At 38.6% G+C, this 22,608-nt stretch overlaps 2 protein-coding genes across 12 annotated transcripts in view; one reads left to right on the top strand and one right to left on the bottom strand.

Moving 5' to 3' along the window:
* The window catches only part of PCM1 (pericentriolar material 1), a 52,272-nt gene extending 50,301 nt beyond the window's left edge, over window positions 1-1,971 (bottom strand). For 7 of the 11 annotated variants that reach the window (XM_058192583.1, XM_058192586.1, XM_058192589.1 and 4 more), the window contains exons 1-2: window positions 1,684-1,970; window positions 1,035-1,160 (exon numbers count right to left, since the gene is read on the bottom strand). The gene's annotated coding sequence lies outside the window, so the exon portion shown is untranslated. Of the gene's footprint in view, window positions 1-1,034; window positions 1,161-1,683 lie in introns of all 11 variants that reach the window. The other 4 variants (XM_058192587.1, XM_058192585.1, XM_058192592.1 and 1 more) reach the window with 2 other exon arrangements.
* A 13,794-nt stretch (window positions 1,972-15,765) lies between these two features.
* The window catches only part of FGL1 (fibrinogen like 1), a 34,584-nt gene continuing 27,741 nt past the window's right edge, over window positions 15,766-22,608 (top strand). Inside the window, exons 1-3 of the mRNA XM_058192606.1 lie at window positions 15,766-15,932; window positions 18,775-18,922; window positions 20,271-20,346. Coding sequence (XP_058048589.1) covers window positions 20,281-20,346 — 66 coding nt within the window. The 5' untranslated portion in view covers window positions 15,766-15,932; window positions 18,775-18,922; window positions 20,271-20,280. The remainder of the gene's footprint in view (window positions 15,933-18,774; window positions 18,923-20,270; window positions 20,347-22,608) is intronic.

Genomic DNA, 22,608 nt, shown 5'->3' with positions numbered 1-22,608 from the left:
ACAATTGAGAATTTCTGGGATTGAGTTACCAGTTTCTGGTAACTATAGCCACCGTATTAGCTTTCTGTTAGAATTTTTTTAAAAAAAACCTCATGTATATGCAATTATATTATATTGTATGGCACAACATAACATTTTTTGGCTGAATTTGCAAAATATACCAAGGCACAAAATGCATAACCAGTTTCTATAAACCCCCTTTACAATGTGTTTAGTTCATGGTTCACTGTTTTCTGCATACGCAGAAAATTGGATTAATTCAGCAAATCATGGTTCAATTACCAGGGACTAGAAAACTATGTAAACTAAAAATGAAAAGGATAATTCTATCTTTTTATATATGAGTGTCAACAAAAATTTGATGGATAAGAAGTCAGCTGGCCCAGAAAACTCAGATAGATTTTTCACTTGAATTCATAATTTAGTGAATAATGAAAATGCCCAAAAGTTATAAAGCAATAAATTTAGGGCACGAAGCATCCAAGATATAGAAACATAGTTCTTATATTGCTTTTGTAGGAATTATTAAAAAATAGGCCTTCACAATGGCCCAGTTTAATGTGTGTCAAATAAATAAAGTTAAATTTGGTTTTACCTATATGCCCTTCTATTATTCTTCTGTACCTCAACTACATTTTAAGAGAGCAATCCAATAGAGGGAGACTGAATTTTATGAACTACCTTTCAACAACCCAACAGCCTTCCAGCCATTGCTTGCATTCATCTCGTTAAGACACTTAATAATTCTAAGTATCTTGAGCAACTGCCTTGTTGCATAAAAATGTTTCATATATTTGTGTCGATATGTATATGTCAATGCCAGTATAGTCTTATTGCTATCGATTGGAAGGGGGGGGGGCCAAGTGACCATGACAAATTTATTACAGAAAGACCAGAAAATCAAACTTTCCAGATCTATTACAAATAAAAATAGTGATGAATCCTACAGGGTTTAAGCCATCCTATACTACCAGCCGTTTCCTACGGAGACAAACCATTCTCGGGACGGGGTGGAAGCTGGTAATCTAGCCTACCTATATGGGACGCAGCTGTCCCGATCCTGGAGACCAGCCGTCCCCGAAGCGCTTCAACGTATCTTTTAAAAGCTCCCCAGCCGCAGTTTCCTCTTTCCTGGCAGCCAAGGTGCTACGCTGCTCCCGCTGAAAGGAATGAAGAGGAGCAGAGGGTGAAAAAGACGGTTACGGGGCGGAGTCCCAGGGCCCGCTTTTTCTCTCAAAATAGGCGGCAAGCGTCGAAGTCGCGAGGGAAAGAAGGACCGAGGCAGATGGCTCGGCGCCTGATTGCTGACTGGGGAAGCGAACGCGCCGTCGCCCTAGCAACAAGGAACCACTACCTTTCTTCCACCCACTCAAGGTAGAGGGGAGGAGCCTGACTGGAGCGCGCGCTGCAAGGGAGGAGGCGGGGAGAAAGGCACGCCCCCTCCCCGTCCTTCCACGGAAGGAGTCGAGGAGCGCGAGCACCCCGAGGCCCACAGAGACTTACTCCTCCCACCTCTCGCAACTGCTTCCCACTCCGAGGTTCACTTATGCCAGATTCCTTGGGAATATAACACACAAACACACATATACATACATATATTTCTTGGGAGATATATAACGCGTGCCCCCCTTTTGCCCCTCCCACTCATTGTGCCCAAATGAATAAGCTCGCGCTTCTTCGTACCGTGATCTACCGAGAGACCCGCTTGAGGAATCCTCTCACACACCACATCCAACGCCTGTCCTGGACGCCATCTTGATTTTTTTTTTAGCGAAAAGAAAGTCGGCGGACGGATATACACCGTTACTTAGTAACGTCTTCGTCTTCCCGGGAAACGATGATGCTCTTCCGCGCCGCGCGTCCCAGCTTCGCCTCTTCAGCCCGCTGATCCTGCGTCACGTGATCAGAGCGCTAATGCCCTGACCCCCTTCCGAGCTACAGTATTTCGTTCCTGGTTGGCCAAGATGCTTCGAAACAACTCGCGCGGGAGTTGCCGAAATAAACGGACCAAAAACTATGTTTCCCAGAATGCAGGCCGGGCGGTTTCCCACAAATGAATGGGGTTCATTTAAAGGATTCTGGGAGCTGTAGTTTAGTTTCTCTTCCAACCCTCTGTTCTTACTATTCTTAGATAAGGTTGTTCTTGGGAAGGGGTTGTTTAGGCCAGGGGTCTCCAACCTTGGTCCCTTTAAGACTTGTGGACTTCAACTCCCAGAGTCCAAAAGTCTTAAAGGGATCAAGGTTGGAGACCCTGGTTTAGACAATTGTTGCAATGCAGCAGGGACAAGCGTGCGTCCGTGATTTTTGAATTTCTGAAGAGAGGTTTCGGGGAAAGCCTACATCCAAAATTAGTGCAGTCATGAGTGGGGAGTAAACGGTGAAGGAGAAGGAAGTGATTAAAAAGGAACAAACTGCATCCCCAACTAGTTGTACAGCAAAATGCTGACACCAAATCCATTTTCAAAAATGTGACCGGTAACACTTAGCAGTGGTCCCTGGAGAGCTGGAGAGTTAAAATGGAGCAAACACAATGACACTATCAGCCACCAAAGTAATAAAAACTGTAAGAAATTAAAGCCGTATGAAACACTATGTTGACAGACAGTGGAAAACCTATAATACAGCCAAGGGTTATAGAACCAGCAACATAAAACCTGTATAAACTAGTTATTTCTATTTTAAACTGATTTCTACAGGACTTGGGCTACCTTCTTTCAATAGGATTGTTGGAAGAAATATCCATCTGGGTTCAGTTCCAAGTGGGGAAAAAGACACTGGAAACATGGAGACTGCTTGGAAAGATGGTTTAATGGTGGTCAGGATCACATGGCTTGAGTTCCTGAACAGAAAAAGGGCGAGGTGCTGTGCACACTCTGGCTTTATGCGCTCTCTGAGCTTTGAACTTCCCCGGGGCACAGGAAGAATATAGTTGTCAGATTGGGGGGTGGGGGGGAGGTCTTAGCTAGCCTGATGTAATCTTTCCAGGTGTCATGAGGTGAGTTTCTGTTGCTAGATGGGTCCTATTGTGTTGCAGATGATGGCCCATTGAAAAGGTGGGGGGAATGAGTGAGCTTGGCTGAGGCCTTAATTGACAAAGGTGGGGGTGGCAGGAAGTTGCAGGGAGCTGCTTTGTCCTTAAAACATGTTTCTCCATTTCTCTCATCCAGAGAAATATAATATTCTGCCTTTTTAACTATTTTCTAAAATATTTCATTCTTCTAGGAGGGGGTGGGTGCTAACTTCCAACAGGATCTCGCAGACAATTCTATAATATGACAATTATCAAGATTTATGTTCCCAACTAGTGATGCAAAAGAATGAGAGATTGATACATTTTATTTCATGTCCAATCACCATATGATCTTGAGCATTTACCCACATTAAGGAATTGCTTTGAATCTCATTGATTAAAAAAATAGAGAAACGCAGAATGGAATCTAGTAAGTTCTTAAGATGAATGTAAAAACAGACTGACAAACACTAAGAAACAGAAAGCAAACTGTCCTGTCCAAGGCCAACACTCACAAACACACACGAAGTAGTTGCACATTTTATTGTTGGTATTGTTAAACAAGTGCCCAAGTAGTAAGGAGGACATTTTTTTGGCAAAGGAATTTGCCAGTGACATCACCGTTGCCAGGAGATGCCCAATTGGGGGCTCATTTCATGTTCCATGAAAGTGGTACCCATTAATTTAATTAATCACAGTTACCTGCTTTCAAACTGCTGGATCAGTGGGAGCTGGAGCATGTGATAGGAGCTCATCCCGCCCCATGGCAGCAACAGGTCGCAAATGCAAGCCTGCTGATTGTCAACACAGCATTCTAACCCCATGAGCCACCACACTCCCTTAGGGAGGGCATTTTATTAATTTTTATTTAGTGTATGCCATTTATAGAGATCATGCAATCACTGGCATAATAGTTTGATTTTAAATTGGGGTTTTATTAATATTTTAAAAAAAATTAAATTTAATTTTAACTATCAACCGTTTTTGTAATTTTGCTACATTTTAATTCGTTTTAACTGTATATATCTTGTATTTTATTTCTGGCTGTACACCGCCCTGAGTCCTTCAGGAGAAGGGCGGTATAAAAATTTAATAAAATAAAATAAAATAAAATAAAATAAAATAAATAAATACTGATATACAAAGCATCTCTCTGTGTGTGTGTGAGAGAGAGAGAAAGAAAGAGAAAGAAAGAATGCAATAAAGGACATAGTATATTAAATTAAGATAAAAACCATAGTAAAACCACCATAATATGGAGCCATAGAATTGCAATGGATAGATGTTATAATTCAATATCTAAGGAAGCTAGCCGTCTTCTAACTGCTTCTGGTGGCTATGGTGAGATCATCCCAGCTGCCTTGAAATTTCCTGAGGAGACATTTTTGAACTATATATGCTGTATTTTGTTCTGGTGCACCACAGCTGTATTGATGGCTTTCCGCTATTCCCCACTTAAAGAGCTTTGCCTTAGTTCTGGCATGGCCTGTCCTGATTCTATTCAGGTGGCTTCATATTTTTCATGGGAACTGCATTTCTGGAAGATGTTTTGTTGAATCTGTGTGAACTGTTTGGTTGTGACTAAAGTCACCCATCTTGATTGTCATTCTTCATGTAGATAATAAAACCATGATAGGTTATTCCAAATTAGTTTCCTAGATTAAAGCCTAGTGAGAGGTAGAGTCGAATATTTTATGTACTGGAAGATCTCTAGGAGTCAATGGTATGTTTATCTTATTCCACTTTCCAACTGTCTGTTGTTATCTCCTGAGATCAGGAGGGGCAATGTTTTGTTGGAAGAAATATCCATCTGGGTTCAGTTCCAAGTGGGGACAAAGACACTGGAAACATGGAGGCTGCTTGGAAAGATGGTTTAATGGTGGTCAGGATCACATGGCTTGAGTTCCTGAACAGAAAGGGGCTGAGATCCTGTGTGCTCCCTGGCTTTATGCTTTTTCTGAGCTTTGACCTTTCTGGGGCACAGGAAGAGTATCCTGATTGGTTGTCAGACTCCCAGGGGGTGGGGGTCTTAGCTAATGTTGTAGGTTGTCTCTCAAGCTTGCTTGAGCCTTGCCATGTGGTAAGATTCTGTTGCTAGATGGGTAGAGGCTAATCCTATCTTTGTCATGAGGGCCATGTCTTAATCCCATCACCCTGGAGCTGAAGGTCTTCTGTGTTGTAGATAAGATGTCTTTTGTCTTTCTGGGGCTATTAACAAAGGTGGGGGCCGCTTTCCAAGAGCATGTTTCTCCTTTTCTCATCCAGGAAGGTATAATATTCTGCTTTTTAAAATATTTCCTAGAATATTTCATTCTTCTAGGAGGGGGGTGGGTGCTAAATTCCTACAATCCCTACTTTTTTTTTTTTTCAAAACGTGAGTTTTGAAACATGCTCTTGGCAAAAATTAAAATTGATCAAATCAGTGGGTGCTTTTAATTTTCCTGATGCAAAGGAAGCCATTGATAGAGACAACAGAAAAAAAGATTCCTTCAGTGGCTCCCAAAAGCTTTCAACCATGAAGGTCTAGCAGCCAGGGGAAAAGTTCTGGTAAGAATTTTACAGTATCCAATTTTCTATGCCAATTAATTTCAGCTGTTAGATATCACTTTCTGAGAGCTTCCAGTCAGGTCAAGCAAGCACACATCCCAAAATTTTCACAGCCATGGTTTTCCTTTAAATTACAGGCTGCCCATTTCAAGGGTTGGTTACTAAACCTGCCCTAGCTCTTACTTTAGTCTATCCAAGATTTTTTCCAGTCCAAATTGAGGTTAATCAGTGTGCAATCCAGGCTTTTCCTTTCTTCTTTTTAAAAAAAATTTACACACAATGAGCCCTGGGACTTCTACTCATGAGACCACCAGTGCAATATATCTTGCTTTACTGGGCAACTGGGCAGCATCATTTGTGAGTCATAGTCAGGGCTTGGGTTTTGGATATCACTTTTTCTGCTATCTCTTCAAGAGAGGAATTGCCTGAGGGGGATGCCCCTCCCCTATGGAATTAGCAGGGAGATCTGACTCCTTGGGCTTTTAGTGCCACAGAGCAAATATTAACCTAGGGGAAGCCTTGTGTGGAGGTAAGTGAAGGGAATAGACTAATTCTGAATGGTGTGTCTCTCTGTGTGTGCCTGTGTATGCAGCTACTTTTACAGTAAAGGCAATACAAACAATACAAACATGCTGGACAAATTTCCCTACCATTAGACAGAAATCTCAGGTGTTCAGAACTAACTGTGGTAGCCACTCAAATACAATCCTTACATGAGTACTTTAGACTGATTACAATGTAAATGAGACAAGAAAGAAAACCTTACAATGAATTTCCATCCTTCCCCATAGTCTTTCCAGTTGTCTTCTGGGAATTGAAAAGAGTCTTTTAGTCTTTACTTATACATCTCAGGGTCCTTTCTTTCATGTCTTTTGGGTAGCATGCTTGGTGATAAGGCTGGTTAGTCAGGCTTGGAAGGTCTGCTCCACTCTGGTTGCTGTGATGACTTTCAGTGGGGGCTGGATTCAAACTCAATTCCTGGCTCCAACAAATGGAAGGTCTCCTCTGGGGGCAGCATCTGGAACCATGTGCTCTGCTTCCAGTTGCAGAGTCATCTTTTCAGGGCTGAAAGATATTAGAACAGGATCTCCTCCCCACTTTTGTGGGTAATCTTCTCAGGAAAGGCATTGTAACAGGATTAAAAAAGGAGGGGGTAGATATCTTGAAGGCAGAGTTTGAAAAGATACAACACATCAATATTGCAGTTACTAAAAGGTAATGCAGTTTCAACAAAATGCAGTTTCAACAAAATGGAGACACAACTGATGAGAAAGAAAAAAAACTGGATTCACATGCTTCAGGAACAGGTAAAATCATTTAAACACACAGTAAATGCAAGACTGATTTTTTTTTTCTCTTGTAAGTGAACTTAAAACGTTTCCTCATAAACTTATCTTGTAAGTGAACTTAAAATGTTTCCTTATAAACTTGAGTTGTTACTTTAAGATAAAGAGGAGGAGAAAAAAGCAGAAATGAAAAGTTCTGTACCCTATTCCCGGTGGCCACACGAAAATAGGGCAAAGGCTTTCTTTCTTTTCTTTCTCTCTCCTCTTTTCCTATTTTATTGCTTCAACCTTTTGTTTTTGTTTTTCCCTAACAATTTAAAATTCTTGTCTCTAGAGATCAGATACATTTTACAGTTACAATTACTTCAAGGGCCCACAAAGACAGACATACACACATAAAAACAAGAAGGACAGAGAGGAAAACAAAACTCTGAGATTTACACACACACTGATCATTCCCGCCATAAATCTCAGTTAAATTAGGGAAGGCACAAATCTTAACAGACAGACCACGTGGTTCCATAGAAGACAGAGAAAGAGACAAACAAACAAACAAACAAAACAAAAACCCAAACATTCCTATTTATATATTTCCCTTTTCTTTTAAGTACCTTTATTTAGCCAAATTTGTTTCCTATTCTCATCTTTATTACACAATTTCCTCAATTTCTTTTTCCGCATACCAGGTAAAACTGGCAGCCTCCGGGCACTCCAGGCCCCAAGCAGGTCTTCCAGGGGATTTCCCGCCACCCTCGAGCTACTGCTTCCCATGTTTCCCTCTCCGATGTGAGGTTTTATTTTTCACTTTGGCTTAGCCGGGTGGATCCTCCTACAGTTTTCAGGAAAAAAAAGGTTCTGGGAAGGACTTTGACTCCCTTCTGTCGAAGTATGAGCACCTTCCTGTTAAGGGAGCTTCCGTTTTGGATCAAAAAAGGTGATCCCAGAGGACCTACTGCCCTGCCAGTAGGTACGAGCACCTCTTCAACACTGCTTCCTGCTTCCTTTTTAGCATACCAGGCAGAACTGGGAGCCTCCGGGCATCCAGGGCCCCAAGCAGATCTCCTGCTTCCTTTTTTTTCTCCTTTTTTCTTTTTTACTCTCTTAATTGCTTCATTCACACTTACTTTCCTCTCGCTCGGCTTCCGTTCCTAATAAACACAAAGTTCCACGTTTGGCTTCCCCCCCTTGCTTTCTCTATCCTACCGGTCACGGCTCGGTGGAGCTAGCAGTAGGCAGAGGTGCGGCTAGAGGTTGCTCAAAGAGGTGGAATCAGACTGTTTCCTCAGGTGGAATCCCACACACACACTTCTTCCTTCCCTAACAGAAGGTCCTGTGCTCTGGCAAAACCCCCATGCTCTCCAGACTTTTGGTCTTTCTGCGGTTAGGAAATGCACAGAGGATGCAAGATCCAGCTATGATTGGGAGAAGGGCTCTCTCATTCACACACATGCAGGCATACACATATTTCCCATGCTTTTCCATGCTTAAAATTAAAATTTAGAGGTACTCACCTTCTTTCCAAGCAGTCTTTGAGCTCAACACTCAAAACCCCTTTAAAACCTAGTTCCAAATGGCCAAGGTCCAGGAAAACTTACCCACAGACTCAATGGGTCTGCTGCTAGCAAGGGAGGCTTACCTGGGCCAGGTCCATTGGTTAGGTTAGCTTGGAGTCCCATCTGGGGTGCCAATTGTTGGAAGAAATATCCATCTGGGTTCAGTTCCAAGTGGGGACAAAGGCACTGGAAACATGGAGGCTGCTTGGAAAGATGGTTTAATGGTGGTCAGGATCACATGGCTTGAGTTCCTGAACAGAAAAGGGCTGAGATCCTGTGTGCTCCTGGTTTTATGCTTTTCTGAGCTTTGACCTTTCTGGGGCACAGGAAGAGTATCCTGATTGGTTGTCAGACTCCCAGGGGGTGGGAGTCTTAGCTAGCCTTGCTGGCTGTCTCTCAAGCTTGCTTGAGCCATGCCATGTGGTGAGTTTCAGTTGTATTGTGTTGCAAATCATGGGGGGATTGAGTGAGCTTAGCTGAGGCTTTTAATGGCCCATTGACAAAGGTGGGAGAATGAGTGAGCTTAGCTGAGGCTTTTAATGGCCCATTGACAAAGGTGGGGGAGTCAGGAAGTTGCAGGAGCTCCTTTGTCTTTAAAATATGTTTCTCCTTTTCTCATCCAGGAAGGTATAATATTCTGCTTTTTAAAATATTTCCTAGAATATTTCATTCTTCTAGGAGGGGGGTGGGTGCTAAATTCCTACAGTTTGAAAGAACATGGAGCCCTGAGTCCTATGTCAGTTAAGGGTTCCAGATATTATTCTCTTTGTGTCATTAAGGTGAACATGAATATTGTTGCTATGATAACTTCTTCCCTACACAATATTCGGCAACAAAGTATAACAGGGAGGGCATGAGAATAATGCACACACAAATAGGAAACAAGTCCCAAAATCAAGCAAGCATGCCTTACTACAGTTCCAAATCCAAAGCAACTAGTGCAAGAGTAGTCAATGAAGTACAAGGAAAAGAAGCTTTATCAGCTGGTTTTGGGGTCAAAACCAAAGTCATGGGATTTGAAGTCCATATTCAAAACACACAGAATCTGGGTTAGTAAATGATTGTTACTAAGACAGGGGTCTCCAACCATGGCAACTTTAAGACTTTTGGACCCCTGCACTAAGATTGTAAAGTATTTATAATGCCTTTCTTTCCAATCAACTTACACCAGTGTGTAAAATTGATCTGTCCAGCAGATGGCAGACATACGTAAGAAAAATACATTAAATGTTTGGTGCAAGGATCAATACTATTTACTAAAAGCTGGAAATGTTTAATAAGAATAGTATGCAGTAAGATACATTGCAAGTGGACAAAGAAATTATACTTCTCTAAAGTTACTAATGAGCTTAATTTAGGCTAGAGATGTATAAAGGTAAAGGTTCCCCTCACACATACGTGATAGTCATTGCCGACTCTAGGGGGCAGTGCTCATCTCCGTTTCAAAGCCAAAGAGCCAGCGCTATCCGAAGACATTTCCGTGGTCATGTGGCCGGCATGACTCAACGCCAAAGGTGCACGGAACGCTGTTACCTTCCCACCAAAGGTGGTCCCTATTTTTTCTACTTGCATTTTTACGTGCTTTCGAAACTGCTAGGTTGGCAGAAGCTGGGACAAGTAATGGGAGCTCACCCCGTTACACGGCAGCACTAGGGATTCGAAATGCCGAGCTGCCAACCTTTCGATCAACAAGCTCAACGTCCTAGCCCCTGAGCCACCGCATCCCTTAGATATGTATAATTACATACAAATATGTAGTATGCAATGTAGCTGTTGTTATCATTATGAGAAGAGGAGAGATTATCCAATTCATATCAGAAGAAAGATTCCAGTTAAGTCAGCGGCTTCCAACTTTTACAGCCAATGAGCTCATATTGAATTTTAAGATTATGGAAGTGTTACAAAGTGCTTCTGCAGGATGATTGGGAATGAGCTTGTCTAAAATAACAATTTCTCACTTGGGAAATCAGTGAGATAGTTCCCCACTATCATCATTAGCATCCTAAGATGTTTTATAGCTTGTAGGTTTGTTTATCAGGTACACACTGGGGTGCAATCCTCTATTTTTTCTTATCTTAGAATGCCCATGGGAACAGAAACAGAAGCATTATTGAAAATAGTGTTGGATTTAGTATTTTACACACACATTACCATTTAATTTTTTTTGGATCGTATTTTCGTATTGGATCATATTTTCTTTAAAATAAAATCAGAAGAATGTTTAAAAATGTCTCTTTGTTTTATAGCTAACTGTATAGTGAATAAATTTAGGTGAATTTTAGATGAGTGCGTGCTGGAACAGGTTCACAAAGTTATCAATTTAACATCTAATATAGTCTCAATATTCTGAGCTAAATATTAAATTGTTTCTTGGAACACTGAAATACACCAGGATCACCCATTTGATTGAGACTACATATTTAGTTAGTTAGTTAGTTAGTCAGTCAGTCAGTTAGTTAGTCAATTTATAGTAGCCACCCATCTCAGCAAATGATTCTGGGTGGTGAACAATATCTAAAAATCAAATGGAGGCATCAAAAACCATTGCAACCATAACTATAAAAGCTAAAATATATAGCAGCAAAGAAAATATAGCAGTTACTAACAAAACCAGGAGTCGGGCATAAAACCAGGTCTTTAGGATCTGATGAAAGGCCAGCAGGATCAGGTCCAACCTAATCTCTGGATGGGGAATGTTTCATAGGGCAGGTGCTACAGCAAAAAAGATTTACCTTCTGAGCCTGCCAGTCAACATTCCTCACCAACAGGACCCAGAGCCTGACCTTTCTGCTGGAGCAGATAGGACAGGTATAACAAGATGAGGCAATCTCTTAAATTAAATTATATGAAACCAGACCATGATCAGATTGCGCTTCTGCACAAAGCTTAACTAGAAGCTAATTTAGATTAGTTTAATGTAACTATTGTCTGGACTTTGCTTAAGGCAAAGTAGTCTTTGCCTTAATGATGCAGTGTATGAGGTTTCTATTGCTATTCTCTTTTCATATCTTACAGGTACATGGGCAATTTAAGTTGGAAAACATAGGGGCTGAATGAAAAAGGAGCCTTTTTCCACTCCACATGCAAGAGTTGACCTCAGATGGGCCACTGCAAGCTTTTTATTGGAGACAGCGTTTGAAAAAATAAACATATATTTAGTTCTTTCATTCGTTTGTTCACTTTGAAGAATTTTGTTTTTTTTTTTCTCCTTCCAGATTAAAGTTATACTAGAGATTTCAAATCATGCTTTTTTTAAACAAGTTTTTTATTGATTTTTTAATTTAATTTTTAAATAAAAAAATTAAATTAAATCATGCTTCATAAGTGGTGGTGTGGACCTTGCAAAGTAAATTTTTCATCTTTTTCAAAATACCCCATTTTAAATAAATTTTATTGAAGATGTTTAAAAGAATTAAGGAAAGAATATGTGGAATTGCAAATATTTCAGGGACAATATGCTTCAACAACTGAAATGTTAAAAATTGCTTCTGAATCTTCTTTATTTACAAAATCTTCTACCATTACCACTCACTGGATGTGTTTAATAAATGTGTTTAATATACATTAAGTTTGCTTGGTGTATATAGGAATTTATAATATATCAACTGTGGCACTGACTTCCAAGAATAATTTTCTAACTATTTCTTTCTTTTCTTTTCTTTTACATTTATACGTCCTTCTCCGAAGACTCAGGGCGGCTTACAATGTATAAGGCAATAGTCTCATTCTATTTGTATATTTTGACAAAGTCAACTTATTGCCCCCAACAATCTGGGTCCTCATTTTACCTACCTTATAAAGGGTGGAAGGCTGAGTCAACCTTGGGCGGGCTCGAACCTGCAGTAATTGCAGGCTTTGTGTTCTAATAACAGGCTTCTATTGCCTGAGCTATCTCGCCCTTACAAAAATTTCATTTTGTAATACAAATTGTTTTCAGTAGATGTGGATACGTAATAATAATAGTTCATTTTACATAGCCTCTAAGGTGAAATGTTAATCTATTCCTTTTATGCCCTGGATTGATGATCTGATTACAATTGATCTGATTACAATGGATTCTGCTAACAGAATTGTGTTTTGCTGAATGTCTTAGCTCAGGGGTGTCAAACTCAATTTCATTGTGGGCCACATCAGGGTTGTGTTTGACCTCAGGGTGGCATGAGGGCATGGCCAGGGTAGGCATGGCCAGCTTGATGTCACTCACGTTGGAGGTGCCTATGGTGGCCCGAGTGCTCTGCCAGCGAAAACGGGTTCCTGAGCTCCATTTTCGGCTGCGATGGCCTCCTGCAGCCTTCTGCCTGCAAAAATGGAGCTCTGAAGGCCACCCATGGCCCTCATGAGCTCCATTTCTCTGGCAGAGGCACTGTGGGCCAGTTCTTTCATTCGTTTGTTCACTTTGAAGAATTTTGTTTGTTTTTTTTCTCCTTCCAGATTAAAGTTATACTAGAGATTTCAAATCATGCTTTTTTTAAACAAGTTTTTATTGATTTTTTAATTTAATTTTTAAATAAAAAAATTAAATTAAATCATGCTTCATAAGTGGTGGTGTGGACCTTGCAAAGTAAATTTTTCATCTTTTTCAAAATACCCCATTTTAAATAAATTTTATTGAAGATGTTTAAAAGAATTAAGGAAAGAATATGTGGAATTGCAAATATTTCAGGGACAATATGCTTCAACAACTGAAATGTTAAAAATTGCTTCTGAATCTTCTTTATTTACAAAATCTTCTACCATTACCACTCACTGGATGTGTTTAATAAATGTGTTTAATATACATTAAGTTTGCTTGGTGTATATAGGAATTTATAATATATCAACTGTGGCACTGACTTCCAAGAATAATTTTCTAACTATTTCTTTCTTTTTCTTTTTCTTTTTACATTTATACCTCGTCCTTCTCCGAAGACTCAGGGCGGCTTACAATGTATAAGGCAATAGTCTCATTCTATTTGTATATTTTTTACAAAGTCAACTTATTGCCCCCCCGAACAATCTGGGTCCTCATTTTACCTACCTTATAAAGGGTGGAAGGCTGAGTCAACCTTGGGCCGGGCTCGAACCTGCAGTAATTGCAGGCTTTGTGTTCTAATAACAGGCTTCTCTATTGCCTGAGCTATCCCGGCCTTTACAAAAATTTCATTTTTGTAATACAAATTGTTTTCAGTAGATGTGGATACGTAATAATAATAGTTCATTTTTACATAGCCTCTAAGGTGAAATGTTAATCTATTCCTTTTATGCCCTGGATTGATGATCTGGATTACAATGGATTCTGCTAACAGAATTGTGTTTTGCTGAATGTCTTAGCTCAGGGGTGTCAAACTCAATTTCATTGTGGGCCACATCAGGGTTGTGTTTGACCTCAGGGTGGCATGAGGGCATGGCCAGGGTAGGCATGGCCAGCTTGATGTCACTCACGTTGGAGGTGCCTATGGTGGCCCGAGTGCTCTGCCAGCGAAAACGGGTTCCTGAGCTCCATTTTCGGCTGCGATGGCCTCCTGCAGCCTTCTGCCTGCAAAAAATGGAGCTCTGGAAGGCCACCCATGGCCCTCATGAGCTCCATTTCTCTGGCAGAGGCACTGTGGGCCAGTTCTTCATTGTTTCCAGGGTGGCCCCATAGGCCAGATCTAAGCACCCTGCGGGCTGGAGGGCCTTGAGTTTGACACCCCTGTCTTAGCTGATGGGAAGCTGCAAGAGGGGGAGGAAATACACAGAGAATGCCAACGGGAGCTCCAGTACACTTACAGAGAATGTGGAATCAGAGAGCTATGAGATTGTTTGGAAGAATTAATCCTAAAAAACAGGCTGCAGTTGTAGCTTAATAGCTTTCATTTCTACAGCTACTTATTAGAATATCTATTCATCAATAAAAGATGCCTCAATCAGTTTTAATTTTTAAAAACCAAAAATAAAAATATATAAGCATCATTTTGCAGCCTGATATTCTCCTCACATGTTGGCCTTTAATGACCAAATGGAGTCACTATAGCCAAAGCAGACCGTGGGTTGGATTGCAGTCTTACATGGACTTGGAATTTTTTGCCTTTCACATCCCACAGTTAGGGGCCAAGGAGAAAATGTAAACCAATTAATTTGCAACAGATCATGCAAAAATTGATTCAGGCAAGGACTGAGCAACTCTTTTTGTATAAATGTAGACCTTTGCATTTTGCACGATAGCTAACAACAATTTCAAATTTTGCAGACCAGAATTAAACCTATAAAAAATAAGTAGGTAAGTAAAATTTCAAAGTGTTATTTAATATAAACAAGAAAATGTTCTAGTGGTCTGTGAAACTCTGAAGGGCAAGTATGTAACATTAGCTTGCAGACACAGAACATTTACCAAATCTTGGAATGCTGCCAAACGCAATACTAAAGCAAGACCAGCACAGTCTTAAAAACAAATTACATAAGAAAAAAATTCTGATGTGGAAAATCTTTTACTAGAAATAGCCAAATAAATTTGGAAAGATTTGTTTAGCTTTAGTAATTCTTGGATGCAGTGTTATGTGCTAAGAAGCAATTAAAAATACAGATTGTATATGAAGAGAGTAACCACTTTTTACTTCTTTACTGAAAACATTTCTAAGGGATAAATAACACAATCCTGTAAATACTTTCTGAGAAGTGCAATTGTGTATACAGTAAGAATGGGCAACTTTTTGGTCCTAGGAATTGTATTCTTGTGTAATGTTTCAGCCCATAGAGAATGTAGGAAAAAGGCCAGAGGCAGCTTTCCCTATTTCCTCACTTATGCATAGATTGTTGCTTTGCATTTTTCATAGGTATACACATTCAATATCATGAATGCACACTAAAAAGTTGTCCTATAATTACCAATCACCAAAGAAAGAAAGTTTACAAGATCTGGTTCACAAATGGAGTACCCCAGGCCAGTAGCATATAAGTAGCATATAAACATATTAACAGTAGCATATAAAAACTATAATGAAAACTGGACTGGCAGTTGAAGTTTAGGCTACTGATAAGACATGTGTCACCACCATCCTTGAGAACAACTGGGGTTCACATCACACAGCATACTACAGTATAACCAAACCATGTTTTGGTGTAGTTTGTTAGCAACAACACACACCATTTATTTTCCAGCTTTATCAAAAAAAATTTCTTAACAACCAATAAGGAGATTTTTCCCATTCTCCCTTTTTCCAAAATAACAGCCTGCAATGAGATCGATGCCTAATCAAATTCTGTCCAAAATTCTCTTATGAAAAAAAAAATGATCCTTAAAAAAAATGCACACACACACATTTCTAAATGGCTGAAGATGATTCTATTAGCATTGTCTTTATAACTGTCAAGCCCAGCTCCTCCAAACATTCCTCACTCCTGACTCATTATAGTTTGAACAGTTCACAAATAAAGGCAAAAAAAGATTCTGGGGAAAACTTGGATCAACTCTGAAGATACTAACTTTCCAGTTTTCAGAGGTAAAACAAGCAGTTTTTGCGACTAGACGTGATGTATTTTTACTAGCTGGCAAGGATGAAGATGGAGGAAGGAAGGAAGGTAGGTTGCAATTCTAAACTTTTTAGAAGTTTAAAAACTTCTTTAAAAACTAGAACTTTTTTAAAAAGTAAGTTCAGAAGAAATCTCAAGTAAATTCACATAAGACTGGATTGATAGCACTGCATCTTGCCATTGAGGCAAGCATTGGAGACTTTCTTGCAAAGAATATGAATGCATTTCTATATACAATAGCAAAAGCTTTCTCCCTCCCCAATCACTATGTGAGCACTAATCTATTATGCAGCCTTCAAGGCACATAATTTGACTTGAAAGCCATATAATAATTCTCTTACCAAAAAAATAAAATAAAAAATACAAGATCCTTGCCTGTCACTACAATTGACAGGAAGCTGATTAAGATATGTTTTTACTATATGTATTGGAATTGCCCAGTCTTGGGAATTACCCAATCTTTTTCAGTTAGATATTTAAATGTAAAGTTATTTGATATCGCTGGATTAAAATGATACTGTTGATATAATATAAGCATGATCTTGACAGAAACTGTAAAATGTGCATAGCAATTAAATTGTTCCATCTATATATCTATCAAATTAATTATATCTAACATTAAGAGAGACAATAAGCCTCTTGAAATATTATTTGCATCTTGTTTCAGAATGATAAATATTAAAATTATACCCATATTTATATACCCTTCAGCATCGGGTTGTTGTTGCTTTAGTCTGATGTGGCTATTTTCCATATATATTTGTTTTTTAATTAAAAACGCCTCATCAGAAAAAGAGAAATGGTTGTTGTTGTTACTATTACACTATGCAATTTTCTTCTACCGTTCTCTGGCTTTACACATACTTGGATGCATTTAAAAAAGATTTTGAAAATTGATTTATTCAATGTAGCAGACTAATTGTTGGAAGGGTGGTGAGCAGATAATCACCATGACAGGAAAACTGTTTTTCTCTAATTTCTCTATTAGTAAAGTTAGATGGTTGGTAGGTTTAGGTGGAATATTGTATTGTATAATATTTTCACTGTAACTATAAATATGTTGTGATTTATGTTGCTTGTGTTCCTTTTATGCAATTTTAACTGCAATTTAATTCTAAGTCAGAAGGCATCTATTAACAACTGTTCTAGCTATGGGATTTTGAATGCTCATTCCCCTCTCCTGTTTTATTTAGCATCTTCATAAATCTGATGGGTGATATATCATCAGATGATTCCTGCTATAGAGTTCTACCATGATGAACCAAATGGGAGCTATACCAGTAGTAGGAGTCCTGACTGTAGGATGGGGAGAAACAGTTTCAGACTAAAGCGAAGCAAAATGGAATGGTGGCTAATCCAGAAACCAACTGATTCCAGGACTATATCAACATTAACCATTGGGGTTGTTTTTCCCCTCAAAGAGTAGGGTCACAATGTAGGGGCAAGTAGAGGCTCTAGCCAGCACGAGTTTTGTCCCATTTTGGCTGATGAGCCGCTTGCAGTCTTTCCTGGAGTGGGAGGTACTGAGATCAGCTACTCACACCCATATTACTTCTCAGCTAGATTACTGCAATTCATTCCCTTTATAGCATCTCTTAAATATCTTCTACAGACATTAAGTGTATGTTTAACAGTCAGGCATGTTATTTTCTGGTACCAAGACCAATGAGCTTTTGGTGAAGTAGAATCTCCCTCTCCATTGCACACAAATAGCGTGCCTGCTATGGATTCCCCAACCTGGGATGTCCAAGAATAGGAGCCTCAAAATAGGCATTCTCAGCATGGGCTCCTCATCTCTACAACATCTTGTCTCCAGAAATAAAACTATCTCCTTTCCCAATGGTATTCCAGAGACTTATTGAACCCTGCTTATACTGGAAGACCTAGGAAGAGTACACTATTTAGAGAAAGCAGGGCCATGAGTGAGTGTTGATGAAAGATATTAATGTATTATCTTTATTATTTTTGTACTATTATGTTTGTATTTTATATTTTTGATTTTATCAAGCATATCACTGTGAACTGCTTAGATATAAACTAGATATTCCTATTGCTGTGCAAATGCTTCCATTTGTCATAGGTGCCATTGTTTCCTCATCATGAAAAGCAGTGTATGAATCTCTTAATAAAAAGTACCTGGATAGAGATTTCTGTAGATATTTTTTTATGATATTTCCAGATCAGTTTTATGTGGCATTCAATAACTTCCAGAAATGGCAACTTGAACACTTCACAACTTTAATACCTATTTCTGAGTTGCAATCTGACATAGCATGTATTATAATAGCAGCATTTTAATAGCATAATAACAATGTAATAAATATGATTAAAATCATTTCCATTATGTCTATATGGGACAAAGAGCTGGAAGTATTTGATGCTATATGTACTGTATAACAAGTTCCCACTATATCTAATACTATGTAAGATTATTTAGCTTTTCTTGCAACTGGTATTTTCTTTTGCAAATATCAATACGTAACAAAACACCACCAACCCTAGCTAATACATGATGAACTGTAGCTGTGTTTTTCAGATTAATCTGGCAACTTAATGAGGCACTGTAGACTGTTCCTTGTTCTGTTTAGTTAATTATAGACTTTGATACCATTTGGTTTATTGTTTTGCTATCACCTATAAGAATGAATCTCATTAGCAAACAAATGAATATGCAAATCATTATTTAGCCAGCACAATTTAAATGTGTGTTTTAATGTCTTTAGTTTGAACATCAGAACTTCCCCAAATAGCTATGTGCCTTTAATTTATCTACAGTGAAAATTTTATTGGATTGTAACTGAGGGAACGTTTTGGGTTCTGAGAAAATGTACATAGAGATGCATAATAATCTTCTCAAGTAGATAAACCATTATCATATTAACTTTCTAAGATCAATTGATTGGACTATCTGAGGAGCCATCTCTCCCCGATGGGACTACCCCACCCGACTTGCACCAGCGGAAGAGACCTGCTACAGATCCGCTTGGGCAGGTTCAAAGAAAAGAGCCTTTCCAGCTGTGACCACTCTACCACTGAAGGTGAGAACTGCCCCTACCCTTTTGGCCTTCTGGAAGGGTACTAAAACTTGGAATTGTTGGTTGGCCTGGGTCCCCAAGGGGGTGGGGTGATCACTACTGGAAGTGGTGGATGGGGAAAGACAAGCTCATCTCTGTCCCATCCATCTCTTGGTTCGTATTTCATTATAGATTTAAATTTTTAATCTGTGTAGTTATAATGTTTTAATATTTTAATTATTTTTCTACTTGTTTCATAACCTGTAAGCTTCCCACAGTCACCTTATAGAGGAAATGAGTGGCATAAAAATTTAACAAATGAAGTGATATAGCAAATGGGTAGTGGACAAAGATAATGCAATACACAATCTAATCAATTAAAAGAAAAACCCTGTAAAATGTAATTGCCAACATTTCACACCCATATCGGAACTTCATTATCACCCTAGCCACAGGCTATGGAAAACCACATCTTTACAGCCCTCAAGAAAGCCAACCAGGTTGGGCCATATATGTTTCCAGGAGGAAGCTGCTTCATAAGGCAGACACTATGACCAAGAAGGCATGTTAATTTTTATTCTATTTTCTACTCTAACGAAAAACCAAAGAGAGTACATTCTCTATTGCAAAGACAAATATGATGATTCTAGGAGAAATGCACTGCATGTAGGTTTAGTTATACTGTACATTAATTAAGCCATTGAAATCAAAGGGACATCAGTTGTTATTTTATTCTTATACTTTAAGGATGACTAAATTAAACGAATCTAGGATCAGGAGAGAATAACGTACTACAGTACTAAAGAAAACTGGGATCACAAATGTCACATAATTTATTGGATTTTGATTTAGGTAGTGTGAGTTCAGCCTCTATACTATATACTATATAAGAGCCCATATAGTAGCCCAGCCAACTGTGGTTTATTCATCCATGAGTTATTCAAGGAATACAGTTCAAGTCTTCAAAGACCAGATCAGTTAATAAATATATAGTTTAAAATGTAGTCCAGCTGATAAAGAAGTCATAAAATGGTATCTCATCTAGCCCAGGTAGGTCCCAATATCCTTTAGGGCTGTAGCATTAATTTAAAAAAAATTAAATTGTAATTTCTTTTTCCAGGGTTACACCTGGTTAAGAAACATTTTTAACCTTAAATTTGTCTTTAAGATATGCTTCCCCTCATCTTGCCTGAAAATTGGCTAGAACTTTGAAGTAATCTGATTTCTATCACTATATATCTCCACCCTACCAAGACAATGAAGAGCCAATGGGAAAACAACTAGCCAATCCCTAATGGCTCCCACACAGTGCCAAGTGCTGAGAACTTATGCTTGCATTTCAGCTGACAAACAATGCTGGTTTCCTTTGCAGATTCATCAAAATGGGAAAGTGGAATTTATTGTATTTACTACTTCTACACATAACAATCATAAGCTCCTTCGACTCGGTAAGTTTTACTCTTTGCAAGAAAGCTTCTGTATATTTTTTAAAAGGGAAGAGTGAAGTGAAAAAGCCATGAATAAATTGTATTTACAAAGGGGATGTAGTGATCCAGAAATGAGCTGCATAGAATAGATTCTCCTAAATAATTAGAACCGTGTTTGATTTTTAAAAGCAACTGGTAGGGAAGGGGACAAAACCTGAATCTTCAGGTTTTATCTGACCATAGCATCCCTTTGAGCCTCAAAGATTGGGCAATTTCAAAGTTTTATTATATTTTTGTAACTTTGGTTAGAGGTAAAGTGGAACTTTAAGCTTTGCCTCTCTAATTCTCATTAGCTTTTTCACAAATAGGACCTTAAAAAACGGTTTGAGTTTAACTGCTTCCTTCATCTCTTGCTTATAAGTAGTCATGCCAGCAGAGGGCAGATGCTCCCTGCTAGTTCCAAACATTCTTCGTTTCCTTTCTTATTTTGCTTCCTCATTCCCTCTTTGTTGCCAGACCTAAATCTGGGTGTTATATGTTTCTAAGCTAGCTCTATCCCATCCCAAACTAGTTTCCTTCAATCTGTTACATCTCCTGTGCCTACTTTTTTGTTTGGGGTTAGTTAAATCATAACCATCATCAGCATAACTCAACAAGATTTTTTTCGTATCCCTACCCAAAATCTAAAGATTGTTTTACCTCAGGGGTGAAATCCAGCAGGTTCTGACGGGTTTTGGAAAACCTATGGTAGAAATTTTGAGTAGTTCAGAGAACTGGCAAATACCACCTCTGGCTGGCCCCAGAGTGGGGAGGGAATGGGGATTTTGCAGTATCCTTCCCCGCCACACTCACCAAGCTGCGCCCACAGAACCAGTAGTAAAAAAAATTGAATTTCACCACTGCTTTACCTATTTCTCAGTTTTAAAAGTCCTATTTCCTATGTTCTGCACACTAGCTATTAAGCATTCAGCTTTAATTGTTCCCATCTTCCTTGCAAATCACTAGATTGCATCAATATAAATTAGCTATATAAAGATGTCACTTATTGGAGCATTCTAGTGTCAAAAAGGGAGTTACCAACAAAATCGTTTGTTACATGTAGTTTATAATATTTTTCATTGTTTTTGTAAGTTTTCTTCTTAATACATCAATAGATAGAAAAATCTTAAGTTTGGTTGCTAATAATTATTCAGCTATAATGTTATCAGAACATGCAGATGGTGTGTTCCTTTACTATGTTAGTAAAAGCTTACCTCAAGCAATCATCAGAAGGAACTGCTTTATCCTTGAATAGTGTAACTAGATTTTACTGTTATCATCTTGGTGGTCAATGAACACAGGGTTAGAATTAAAATGTAAGAGGTGTGGATATGGTTTAAGACACACAGAAATATCTTTGTTGTTGTTTGTAATTGCTGGATGCTGAATTCCAAATTCGTCATTCCAAATTATCAGCATTTGTAATTGCCTTATGGGGCTCATATAAGAAAAAAAAAGAACACTTTTTGTAAAATATTGTATCTGCTTGGATGTAACTTTTAGCTTGTAAGTGGCCATATAAGTTATAAAAGCATGTGTGTGTTTATCAGTCATAGCATCTGGGAGAAACATGCAGTTATATTCCTGGAAACCAAAGAGTTTGACAACAGCTGTTTAATATCTGGCTTTGAATTTAGATTTTCTTAAAAAATGTATTCAGTAAAGCAGGCTGAGTCAGTTACAATCTGTTTCCAATTAGTGATCTAGCCACAACCTAAATAACATCCCGCCCAATAATTATGTTTTTGTTTTGCATTTTAATGGATTTTAAGGGACTATCCTCAATCACTTTAAAATTTAGAATTCTGTAGTGTTCCAGGTGAGTGGCTTTAATTCACTTACCTGTGAAATATAGTTATAGAACAAAAAATTGGAATTTTTGTTCTAATTATTTGGTGCATAGTATTTGCAGCAGATTTCTGTTATGGTATTTGTAAACGTGCAGAAAATGTCTTTTTCCAGAAGAAGCAAATGTAGCATTCTCAGCTCAAGAAGTCTGGTGTTGCCCTTAAGTGACTTGTTTAAAGATCAACAAAGGGGCAAGAAGAAAGCTGGTGATCATTTGTGATGTAATTTATTCAGATAGAATAGAATAGAATAGAATAGAATAGAATAGAATAGAATAGAATAGAATAGAATAGAATAGAATTTATTGGCCAAGTGTGATTGGACACACAAGGAATTTGTTTTGGTGCATATGTCAGGATACATAAAAGAAAAAGAAAAAAAACCTTCATCAAGGTA

The sequence above is a fragment of the Ahaetulla prasina genome, chromosome 8 (genome assembly GCF_028640845.1).
Source record: "Ahaetulla prasina isolate Xishuangbanna chromosome 8, ASM2864084v1, whole genome shotgun sequence".
Lineage (NCBI taxonomy): Eukaryota > Metazoa > Chordata > Lepidosauria > Squamata > Colubridae > Ahaetulla > Ahaetulla prasina.
This window is presented reverse-complemented; position numbering and strand designations above follow the sequence as displayed.